Genomic DNA, 12750 nt, shown 5'->3' on the forward strand with positions numbered 1-12750 from the left:
TCGGGCAGCATTACTGCACCTTGGATGAAAGTGGGAGTGACGAGAGGCAGTCTGTTGAAAGTTATAGATCAGAATAAAGCAGAAACGTGATCCTTTTTATAATCTTTAGTGTGAGTTTTCTGTTAGTTTTCCTCAGCAGCCAGCCTGAACTATCTGTCTCATCTGATGTATTATAAACCAATTTTGGAACTCTGGGTTTCTGACTTTTTTGCTTTTTCTCTTTTTTTTAGACTTTACCAGTTGTCTAAAGCTGGTAAGCTCTGTGTTCCAGCCATGAATGTAAATGACTCTGTAACCAAGCAGAAGTTTGATAATCTCTATTGCTGTAGAGAGTCTATACTGGATGGGTATGTAATCAAAGTCTACTGACCTCAAACCAGCTTTACATTAAGATAAACAGAAATGTTTGTTAAATCCATTTGATAATGAAATAATGGCCCAGAAATTCGGGTCGTAGGCTTCCCGCGGGTGCAAGCCTCCGACCTGCACTTGCCTAGCACGCCGGCCGTTGAGCGGTGGGCCCACGTGGAATTCCGATCCTGGGCCTCCTCCAACTGCCGGCGCGCAGTGCTTGCGTATCCCAGGGGCGTAGTTAGTTCGAAGCGTCCCCTGGGATCACGTGGACCATGGGGAGCCAATGGTAGCAGGGAATGCTTCATTCATAAGTTTGACAGGAAGAGCTGTCAAACCTATAAATACTATAAGCCCCAAAACATCACTAAAACTTCAAATAATTTTTTTTTAATCACATTTTAAAAATAACTATAAATTACATGAAATTATTTTAAACAATAATTAAAATTTTTGTAAAAATGAATTACATTTTCTAACGGGGCTAAAAATAAACTTACCTTTCTTTAAAGTATTTAAAAATAATAAACCTGTGGGGAAAAATGTTTTAATTTTAATTAATTCGCCACTTACCTTGTTAAAAGCAGGCCTTGCACTTGCTTTTTAAAAGTGTAACTGCTGGAGACTTACCCTCCTGGAGAAAGCTGCAAAAAAAACATAAGTTCAATGTGCACGCGCTGCCTTTCCTGCGCACACGTTCAACTTCTGAACCCCTTTCAAGGGAACGGAAGTGCCGGTTTCCCGCGCATGCGCAGTGCATGCACGAAACCGGCACTTTCGTTGGGCCTACGCATGAGTACCCCGTGCGTACTCGCGCGTTGGGACCCGAATTTCTGGGCCAATGATCCAATAAATGGCAGCGCATATATCTAGAGATTTTAATGTGTGTTCTCAAGTCCTCACCCTGACCAAAAGTAATGATATTGAAAACTAACCATTCAGCCTCACAGTGGTAGGAAGCTAATTTGTGCCTCTGTTCTCTGCTGTACTTGTATGGGAAGAGCCCAAGTGGTTTCCCATAGGGAGAGAAAGCTTTAGGGAGAGCTGTGCTGGTGCATCTCCTGCTGCTTGGTGGAGGTCTGGTAGTGTGTCTCTGTTTTTAAAAATCTTTATTGATAAAAATACATGGAGTGGGAGGGGGGCAGGGGGAGATGAATAAAAATGGTAGTAAAAGTGAAGTTGTGAAAAGTTACTTCGTCAATGACTGACCTTTCTTTAGAAAGTCTGAATCCCTGCAGTTTGAAGGCAGGTGGCTTCTCTCCAGTTTTTAACCTGTTGAATGGATAAAGTTAGAAATATAGTTAGTTTCTAGAGAGCATACTAGATCCTTCATTTGACCCCAGTATATATTCAGGAAACTTTTTTTTATACGGGACCGACGTGGTGCCGGTTCATCAAAAATTCTGGATAACCGAAAGCTATAGTAAAAGATACGGAGAGCTGACCGCTCCGTATAAAGCAACAAACCCTGTTGCTTAGCAACAAGTGCAGAACAATGGCCACAAGTTCCAAGCGTCTCTGTAGCTTAGCAACTGCTGCAGCCACACCCTTGCACAGCAACAGATCGAGGAAGGCAAGTACAAATATGAAGTAAAACTTACCTGAACCTACTCCTGAATTTTGCCGGTTAACCGAGATTTCCGGTTATTTAGGTGCCGGTAAATTGAAAGTTTCCTGTTGATGGTGTGAGGTGCACCATTAATGTTGGGTTTTCTGGAGATGACGTTATTTCCCTGAGCACGTGCATTGAACACATTTCTCCATCTCTGTGTCTCTGACTGATATTGCTCTCTGCCGGGCGGACGAGCAACACTGGCTGCTCATCGGGTTCGACGAGAGTTTTTGAAGAGGATCTAGGTGTGGAGAGGTGTGATACTTCTCTGCTCCTCTAACTCTTCCCCCATTCCACCCCTTCCCCCATATGGCGAGGTCTGGAGGGAGCTACAGAGTTGGGCACTCGGTCCTTTCTGCTGGAAGAGAGCAAAAATTTGAAGTAGTTGTCAATTTTAGAGCAGCACCAGCAGAGACTTTGGGTCAGATCATCTTCCACTGCTTCGGGGAAAGAGGAAAAAAATAAATTATTCAACCACGTGTTATAAATCTCATCATTATAAAGAACTACTCGTGAAATAACGCTGGACGACCAGCTGGTGGCGCCGTCCAAGGAGTATAAATACTCGGACGTGGGCCCAGCTTACCAGGGATATTTTGTAAGACAGGAACTAGTGAAGTACAACTAGACCTCCATGTTCTAAAACAAGTTGATTAAAGCCTTGCTTTATACTCAAACCAAGTGCGTAGTGAGTTTTATTACGTCAAGGTGTATGCTTAAAAAGTCTTTATTCAAGAACTTAATTGTGGGTTTCCTAATTGGTTTGTCTTTGAGAAACATGGATATCGTAACAGTGAACGACTACAATACATTTCTGCTCAGTGTTTTGTTATTTTGAGAACTAATTGTATGAATTTCACATCTTTAATAAAAGCCTCAAGAGGACGACAGATGTGATGTTTGGAGGAAAACAAGTCGTCGTCTGTGGATATGGGGAGGTAAATATTCCCCTTTTTTGGGTGGGATGGGGTTCTCTGACTCGACTAGTCCCCACCCTGTTCTGCTAAACTATTGAGACCCCTGAATTGTCACTGTGAACCTCTTTAACCAGAGTTTACCTTCCAGCCTCAAACCAGCATTCTTTTCCTTTTGAGTAACCTATAGCTTGTACCGTGATCACATAATCACAGAAATCTCACAGTGCAGATAGAGGCCATTTCGGCCCATCGAGCCTGCACCGACACATCCCACCCGATCCCCGTAACCCCTACACCAACACATATCCCACCCTATCCCTGTAACCCCACGTATTTAATCCCCCTAACACTAAGGGTCAATTTTATCATAGCCAATCAACCTAACCCGCACATCTTTGGACTGTGGGAGGAAACCAGAGTACCCGGAGGAAACCCACGCAAACACGGGGAGAATGTCTGTGTAGAGTTTGCACAGTCACCCGAGGCCGGATTTGAACCCGGGTCCCTGGCGCTGTGAGGCAACAGTGCTAACCACTATGCCACCGTGCTGCCCTTGATGTCAGTGGTGTGTTCTGTTTCCCAACAATGTTCTTTTAGGCGATTCATTTGCTGACATTCATTGGCAGGCTGCAGCTAAATCTGTGTCCTCAACTATAACCGAGCTTCAGGCAACCAAGAGAATCATTTTATAACCACTTCCCACATTAAAATATCAGGAGTTCTGATGGAAATCATCAACATTTCAGATTTTATGTGCAGTTTCAAAAAAGAAAAAGGCCACAAAGATTCAGTGCGTTTGATGGTGTTTGTACTTCAGAATGATGGGGTGTTGGCACCAACCACTGCTCCCCGTACAATTTTCAACAGCCCATCGTGTTACTTTACCACAGCAGTTAAAATAGACATTTTAATTCCTGCAAGTTGGAGGAAATGTGACCGATGCAAACAAATTAAGCAGCAAATTTGGTTTTGTTTTCAGTATGTTCAACGTCTAAAACATTGTTCTGAATTGTATGTTGATGTTTGTCTGTGTTGTACAGTTTTTTTCCCTTTAGTTGCTAAGTTAGTTCTAAAAATAATATACGCTCCCACAGACACACAAAATTGAGCTGAGATGATGGTATTTTGGTAAATGCATGAACTCTAGAGTTAATGGGATGGATCCTTGCTTACATTCAATTCAACCCAACAGTGTGCTTAAAATGTGTCCGGTGATGTTTAAATCAGGAATCACATTATCAGGACAACAGCACAGTTCAATATCGAAACATGCAAATGACACAAAAGTGGGAAGCATGGTTAACTGTGAAGCTGACGGTAAACAGCTTCAGTAGGGCACAAACAGATTAGTAGATTAGGCAGAAAGATCGTGGATAAAATTTGATGCAGAGAAATATGAGGTGGGAGAATATTTTAGGAAGGAGAATAAGGAGAGCAAATATACACTGAATAGTAAAACTTTAAAAGGAGCAGAGAAAGTTCGGGGCACAAGCAAAATACTACAGATGCTGGAAATCCAAAACAACAAAGTGCTGGAAACATTCAGCAGGTCAGGCAGCACCTGTGGAGAGGACAGAGGAGTTGACGTTTCAGATGTTGATTTAGGGGAGCATGTTTCAAGGCTGCAATTTAAGATAATGCAGAGACTGGGATATGGTACAGGCTGTAGCACAGGATAATGCAGAGACTGGGATATGGTACAGGCTGTAGCACAGGATAATGCAGAGACTGGGATATGGTACAGGCTGTAGCACAGGATAATGCAGACTGGGATATAGTACAGGCTGTAGCACAGGATAATGCAGAGACTGGGATATAGTACAGGCTGCAGCACAGGATAATGCAGAGACTGGGATATGGTACAGGCTGTAGCACAGGATAATGCAGACTGGGATATAGTACAGGCTGTAGCACAGGATAATGCAGAGACTGGGATATGGTACAGGCTGCAGCACAGGATAATGCAGACTGGGATATAGTACAGGCTGTAGCACAGGATAATGCAGAGACTGGGATATGGTACAGGCTGTAGCACAGGATAATGCAGAGACTGGGATATGGTACAGGCTGTAGCACAGGATAATGCAGAGACTGGGATATGGTACAGGCTGTAGCACAGGATAATGCAGAGAGTGGGATATGGTACAGGCTGTAGCACAGGATAATGCAGAGACTGGGATATGGTACAGGCTGCAGCACATAAAGCATTCAAGAGGACATAATGTAAGCAGAAGTTCAGTGGTCATTTTAAAAGTATAGATTTTTAAAAGTGGGAGGATAAGTTGATCGGGCTGTAAATACAGCATGTGTAATCCTAGGTTTTATAAATAGGGGTATAGAATACAAAGGTAATGCTAAACCTAACATCATTGGTTAGGCTACAGTTAGAATATTGTGTCCAGTTTGGGCACCTTACTTTAGGAAGGATGTCTGGTCCATGGACAGGGTGCAAAAGTGCTTCACAAAGATGGTACCAGGGATGCAAGGCTTTAGTTATAAGGAGAGGCCAGAGAAACTGGGGCTCTTTTCATTAGAGAGAGGAGTTCTGATAAAGATGTTCAAAATATAATGCAGGATAAGCTATTTTCACTGGTCGGTAAGTTGGTGACTAGAAAGCATAAATTTAAGAGCTTATTGGGATGGAGTGCCCTACCAGAAGCATTCGGGGGGAGAAACCGAATCCACACCAGTACATAGTTAAAGAATGAACATGAAGTTGTCCGCTAATGTGAATACAGCACTGGGCCTCGTAAGGTAAAAGTAGCAAAACAAGTGATGTCCTGTAACTTTTGTGTTTTGTGATGAAAGAGAATACGCTGGCTTTGAAGAAAATCTCCACTCAAAACTGTATCCTTCCAGTGCAGCTGTAAAGCTGTGAAGTTTGGTTCCTGTTTAGCTGGGTGTAGAGAGATATGGATTTGACACTGAGATTGGATGAAGATTAACATCTTGTTTCTGGTCCAAAGGGTGCGCTACATGGGCCTTTTAATGATCCAACTTTAGCATCCTAATGGAACTGTTTACCAACAGTATAAAGAAACCTGCCAATAGTGGCCTTGCAGCATGGAGTTTTTCTTTGTGTGAACCTAGAAACCATCAAAATGGTTGCAACATCTAGTTTGATCAGCAAGGACTACCTACAGTGGTCCTGATTGGGAAATTATGTAATGATGACTAAGTTTATTCTGACCATTTCATAGCCCATACAAATTTATCCTATGTTGTTTTCCAGGTTGGAAAGGGCTGTTGTGCTGCTTTAAGGGCGATGGGGTCCATCGTGTATGTCACAGAGATTGATCCAATTTGTGCTCTGCAAGCCTGGTAAGGACCTAGAATTAGAACAGCTGAGTATATTTGTATATATTTGGCAATGGAGACATACAGGGAAATGTAGGAATTTAAAACTTAGAAACCGGCTACGGAACATACAAAGTTATCCGGGTTAATTTGCTTACTCCTGACTGGGATAATCCTGCTTTTGATTTCTTCAATACAACATGCACACAATGCATTCTGTCATGGTGAAGTCACTTTAGTCCACGTCTGTGCACGTCTGTAATATAGACGACAGCTGGTGTTAACCTGACACCAAGGACTTGAATAGCAGTCACTGCAAATAGTGTCTTTAGCAGTTACATGATTGGAGACAATTGTGTTCCTGTTGGAGAGGCTGGCAGATTGAGGTGAATTTGTCCTAGTATTTAATTACAACTGATTGAATAGTTCAAAGCTGTGATTAGCCCAAATATAACCTCGATTGACACGTGTTTGAAGGATATCTTGATGCTGTACTGGGTTCTCTCTGCAGGTCCTGAATAAGAATGCACAATAATTTTTGGCATTTAAATCTCTTAGGGTGTAGTTTAAACCATTTGAATGTTGCCTTTTTAAATAGAGGACTGGCCTAATTCTTCAATCTAGTCTTTCACCAGTTTGACCTTTTAGTGAGTTCTCTTAGATTTAATACGAGATTCCAGGGGCGCCAAATCTTGGAAATGAGGTACATGGAAATTGAACAATGTGGTCCGAAACATTTAACTCCTTCAGATGTTGCGGCCCGGGTCCTCGCCCACATCACCCCTGGTTCTTGCTGAGCTCCACTGATTCCCTGTATCCCAGTGAATTGACATCAAGTGTCTCGGCTTCACTATGAAATTCTTCCATGCCCTTGTCCCACCCTATTTCAGTAGTGATCTCCAGCCATATTTCCCCATGCACACCTTTCACACATCCAACACTGGATTTCTCCTTGTTCCCTCCTCACCATCGGTTGCCAATCTTTCAGCCACTATACCCCTGACCTCCTGAACTTCATCTCTAGTTCCCTTCTCCTTGTCCCCTTCCTCCCTGCCTTGACCGCCTCCTTAAAAACTCTCATATTCAGCCTCGCCAGTTAAATTTTCTGTTTTCCCTCCTGATCGGCATCCACTGTTTTCCTCCAACCTTTAAAGTACGTTGAAATGTCGTATTGTGCACAAGGAGTGCTATATGTAGAAATGTAAGCTGTCTTCTCTCGAGTGTGGTAACTCTACTGAGATACGGTCCCTCTGGTGTATCACACAAGTGATCATTCGTGATGGTTAAGCCTAGGGTGTCAACTGGTTGGGGGTCAGGTCGGAGGTCAGTTAGAGGTCTAAGTCCCAATTGCTGGCTAGTGATCCTTGCCGTTAAGCGAGGACAGGATCATGCAGCTGTGATGTTCCCCATAGTTGAATGCCAACACTCTAGCCTCGTGAAAAATGGCCATTTGGATGAGGCATCAGAGCACTTATCAGTGCCTGTTGAATCATATCCTAGCATGAGTTATCAATATCAGATGAGAAATAAGCCATGGCATCTGCTGACACAGCATGTCGATATACCAGTGCGCTGTATTGTGATGTGATAGGACTCTGCTACATAGCCCCAATTCTCCATACAGCAACTAATTTAATCTATATCAATTGGACAATCAACAACAATGTGGAGGAGAAATTGGCATGAGAGAAAGTCTAGGCAGCCTTTGTGCCCCTTCTAACACCAGCTACTGAGTGACCTGGTTAGAGGTGCAGAGTAGTACACCTGCATCTCGTGCTCCCACTACACACAAAACCCTCATCTGGCTCACGGTTTAGTCTCCTCTCCTTTCCCTGCTGTACACCACTCCTCTGACCTGCCATGCACCACCTCCCCAGTCACAGCTCATTGTTTGGCAAATGGTATCCCATATTCTGTCACGATCAAAACAGACTGATTGGGGCAATGTTTAAAAGCAAAAGCACCAAATCAGGTAGACTTGTTTCTGACCTCTGTTTTTACCAATGTGACTCCACCCAAGTGTGCATTGATGCAGTTCTACCTTTCCTTTGCAGTATGGATGGATTCAGACTTGTCAAATTGAATGAAGTCATTAGACAGGTGGACATTGTCATTACTTGCACAGGTAAATATTAATAATCACATTTAATGTTGATACAGGTTCAATATAACAAGCAGAAGTTTCTTTTTAACAAGTTGGAATTAGTTAACCACTCACTGATTAAAGTTTACATTTGCTGGCTTGATTTCTTTTTTAATGCTTTAATCCTGGTTAGGATTGGATGGTTAAGATGAAGAAAATTTTAAAGTTTCTTTAGAAGAAGCTTTAAATATTTATTTATAGAAATCTTTCCAATTTTAGCTCCTCTGTAAAACCGGAATATCAGCCTACGGCTGTAGTGAATTTCACAGGTTCAACATGAAACAAGGAGAGCTTACCAAAGTTTTACCTGTACTGTTCCCTATTCCACTGCTGAAATAACCAGAAGGTGCCCAAGAACAATCCATGTGTTACATCTCACTACTGAGTCATCCAGGACTCTGCCTTCTGACCAGTCAGTCGCAACATCCAAAACACATACACAATGTAAAGCATTTACAACTCCATAACGATATCTTGATAAACCACCAAACTTGTGAGCTTTAATACTGGGAATTCACCTTGTCTTTAGGTAACAAAAACGTAGTGACCAGGGAACACCTGGATCGCATGAAGAATGGTTGTATCGTCTGCAACATGGGGCATTCCAATACTGAGATTGATGTGGTATGTAACTGGGTTTGGAATAACTGAAGCGAATCATTCCAATACTGAGATTGATGTGGTATGTAACTGGGTTTGGAATAACTGAAGCGAATCATTCCAATACTGAGATTGATGTGGTATGTAACTGGGTTTGGAATAACTGAAGCGAATCATTCCAATACTGAGACCAATGTGATGCATACCGAGTGTCGAATAACTCAAGATTTCAGTTAATGATGAAATATTCCCAAAGCTGTAAGATGTGGAACATAGAGAAATAGGAGCAGGAGTAGGCCACATAGAGCCATAACGGCACAGAAGGAGGCCATTCAGCCCATCGAGTCTGTGCCGACTCTCTGTAGAGCAATCCAGTCAGTCCCATTCCCCCGCTCTATCCCCGTAGCCCTGCAAGTTTATTTCCCTCAAGTGCCTATCCAGTCTCCCCTTGAAAACATCGACTGTCTCCGCTTCCACCACTTCCGTCGGCAGCGAGTTCCAGGTCCTCACCACTCACTGCGTAAAAAAGTTTGTTCTCTCATCCCCCCTGTGTCTCTTGCCCAAAACCTTAAATCTGTGTCCCCTAGTCCTTGTACCATCAACTAGTGGGAACAGCCTTTCCCTGTCTAGCCTATCCAAACCAGTCATAATCTTGTACACCTCTATCAAATCACCCCACAACCTCCTTTGTTCTAATGGAAACAAATCCAGCTTCTCCAATCTGTCATTGTAGCTAAGATCCCCCATCCCCGGAACCATTCTGGTAAATCTCCTCTGCACCCTCAAGGGCCTTCACATCCTTCCTGAAGTGTGGTGACCAGAACTGGATGCAGTACTCCAGTTGTGGCCTAACCAGCGCTTTATAAAGGTTCAGCATAACTTTTGTACTCAATACCTCTATTTATGAAGCCCAAGATCCCATATGCTTTGCTAACCACTCTCTCAGTATGTCCTGCCACCTTCAGGGACCTATGCACATTAATTCCCAGGTCCCTCTATCCCTGCACACTCTTTAAAACTGTGCCATTAAGTGTATACTGCCTCTCCCTGTTCCTTCTGCCAAAATGCATCACCTCACACTTCTCTGTATTAAATTCCATCTGCCACTTGTCTGCCCATTCTGCTAGCCTTTCTATGTCCTGTTGCAGTCGATTGGTATCATCATGACTGTTTGCCACACCCCCAAGTTTAGTGTCATTGGCAAATTTAGAAATTCTACTCTATTCCAATATCCAGATCATTTATATCAAAAATCAGTGGCCCCAGTACTGACCCTTGGGGAACACTACGGTCTACCATCCTCCAGTCTGAAAAACAGCCATTTACCACAACTCGCTGTTTTCTGTCCTTAAGCCAATTTCTTATCCAAGCTGCCACTGGCCCCCTATTCCATGAGCCTCAATTTTGTTAACCAGCCTTCTTTGTGGTACTTGGTCAAACACCTTCCGAAAATCCATGTAGACAACATCCCTTGCATTCCCTTCATCAATCCTCTCTGTTACTTCATCAAAAAATTCAATTGGATTAGTCAAACACGATCTGCCTTTTACAAATCAACATTGGCTCTCCTTGATTAGCTTAAAACTCTCCAAGCCCCTGTTAATTTTTTCCTTGATTATTGTTGCTTATCTTTCCACAATTACTCCCCCACCCTCCAGTCAAAGGTGCCTTTGACTCCTGATGGGTAGTTTCATGGATATCCGCATTCTTCTGGCATATCAAGTGCTTGTTTAGTTTAAATACCCTGAGCTGGTGAGGATGGAACCTCCCAACAGACCAATATTTCCAGAGAGAAGAGCTTATATGTATTGCTGCCTCAGTAATTCCATTGTTTCCCCCTCCCTTTTCAGGCGAGCCTTCGAACTCCAGAACTCACGTGGGAGCGTGTTAGGTCACAAGTGGATCACGTCATTTGGCCAGATGGGAAGAGGATTGTGTTGCTAGCTGAGGTAATCGTGTCTTAAGCAAACTGTCGAGTTCACCATTTGTTTATACAATTTGTAAAAACCTGTCCAACCATTTTTCTGTGCCAACTCTGGATGTTATCTTATTACAAGTTGGAATCTGAATCATTAACTTATGTTTTGCTCTAATGTGATACTGTTTCATGTCCCCTAATACTGGTGACGATTCTTGGGTGGTGGGCCAGTGGGGAGGAAATCTGCCTATTCCTCCTCAAAAGATGACTGAGGGAGCTCGTTGTGGCTGTAATGGGTAGTCTGTACATTCTTCCTGGGATGGATGATGATGGGTGGGCAGAATGGCCTCCTTCATCTGTACCTATCTTGTGATACAAAATCATGCTTTTAGGCAACATGATCTGTTTATGAAAATGGAGAAATTAATAGAAGTAACCTCACTGCGGTTGAACCTTGGCTCCCAAGATGTTCCTGTGCTCGATCTTGTTTCAGGGGAAAGTATTTGCAGCTGAGTAACCCGGTGCCCCACTTTGCTTTTTATCTAGGGACGACTGCTTAACTTGAGCTGTTCCACAGTCCCTACCTTTGTGCTGTCGATCACTGCTACCACACAGGTAAGGGGTGGCCGGAAATCCTGCTTGTGATTTACAACATGAATTGTTAAGATGGGAATCGAGGCATGCACTGCGTTTTATTCTCCTTAGTGGATGACACGGGTGCACTGAACGCCTTCACCAAATAAATTAATTCGAACACTGATTCAAGAGGCATTTATCGCTATTATTACAGATTTTTAAAAAGATGGCAAATTCCCAGATTCGTATTTTTTGAAACTAGTTATGTTTTTTAAAGCAAGTGTTGCATAATCGGTTTGTAAATTGTAGTCTGTACCATTCACCAGAACAGAGAGACTCTGACCTCTGTTTACCATCCTGTGCAGTGAGTTTGATTGTGTCTGCATGAAGTGTAGTCTGTAGGGGTTGCTGGCTTGCCTAGGTTTGGGTCAACAAGCTTTCTGGCAGCAATGACAGCTCTGCTGAACAAATCAACCAGAGCCCCGACTGTAAAACCCATTAGATCCTATTTGGCTGATCAGTTTGTTTAAATTTATACTTGTTGTGGGATGGCGCAGCATTATTCACGGTATGATGCTTGATGCATACTGTGTGGTTGCCAGACCTTATTGTGCTAAGAAGGCACAAAATAGCTGTTGTGCCAATGGCACAGTTAGTAGATGCACTGTCCATTGTGGCATTAAGCTATCCGGGCCATATGTTCAGTCAACAATCTGTGCTACGTTAGCTGATCTCCGCTGGGATGGCACTAGCGATTCTACAACTGGCTTCGGTGCCCCTGAGCTAGAGAAAAGAAACCTCAGCAAGTATTTCCACTCCTGATCGTTTTCGAGTAAACCCCTGCTTGAAAATTGCACTCTGAGGGTAGGATGTGGCTTGGCTATAATCGCTTCCACTGTCAAATATCCTACCAGCACTCACCGTCTGTGCTCGTATGTGAAGAACAGCTACTGGGTTGAGGCCTTAAGGGGGCGGCCGGCAACTGTACCCCAGCATGAGTTGGTATCTTCAGTAGTGGCTAGGGGAAGAAGACATGAAATAAGAATTTTCCCTTCTACGTTTCATTTAATTTCGCAGTACTTTATGCAACACTTGTGTTGTGGGCTGTTTATTGTAGGTGGGGAAAATATTGATTGTTGAAACTAGTTAAGTATTTACTTCAGACACAGGATATTGCAGTCATAGCTCTGAGTTCTTATTTTTCAGGCTAAACAGTTAAGGGCTTCCTGAGTGTAACTGTGATATGTGTTTTGTGCCAATGGCTAAATAATGAAAGGTCCTTTGCCCCAGACTACATAAGGAAGGACTCTTTCAGTGTTGTCGATAACAGCAGTGT

General features: G+C 43.1%; 1 protein-coding gene across 9 annotated transcripts in view; it reads left to right on the forward strand.

Annotated features, from left to right (window-relative positions):
* Positions 1-12750, forward strand: part of LOC147105836 (S-adenosylhomocysteine hydrolase-like protein 2) — a 95911-nt gene that overhangs the window by 79169 nt on the left and 3992 nt on the right. For all 9 annotated transcript variants that reach the window (XR_015081600.1, XM_086010614.1, XM_086010616.1 and 6 more), the window contains 7 exons: positions 231-347; positions 2838-2901; positions 6113-6201; positions 8232-8302; positions 8850-8944; positions 10771-10869; positions 11385-11453. Coding sequence is in view for 8 of the 9 variants with exons in the window: in XM_086010614.1 (XP_085866740.1) it covers positions 231-347; positions 2838-2901; positions 6113-6201; positions 8232-8302; positions 8850-8944; positions 10771-10869; positions 11385-11453 (604 nt within the window). In the remaining variant the exon portion in view is untranslated. The remainder of the gene's footprint in view (positions 1-230; positions 348-2837; positions 2902-6112; positions 6202-8231; positions 8303-8849; positions 8945-10770; positions 10870-11384; positions 11454-12750) is intronic.

The sequence above is a fragment of the Somniosus microcephalus genome, chromosome 17 (genome assembly GCF_052327205.1).
Source record: "Somniosus microcephalus isolate GS21.2 chromosome 17, FLI_Smic_1.0, whole genome shotgun sequence".
Classification (NCBI taxonomy): Eukaryota; Metazoa; Chordata; class Chondrichthyes; order Squaliformes; family Somniosidae; genus Somniosus; species Somniosus microcephalus.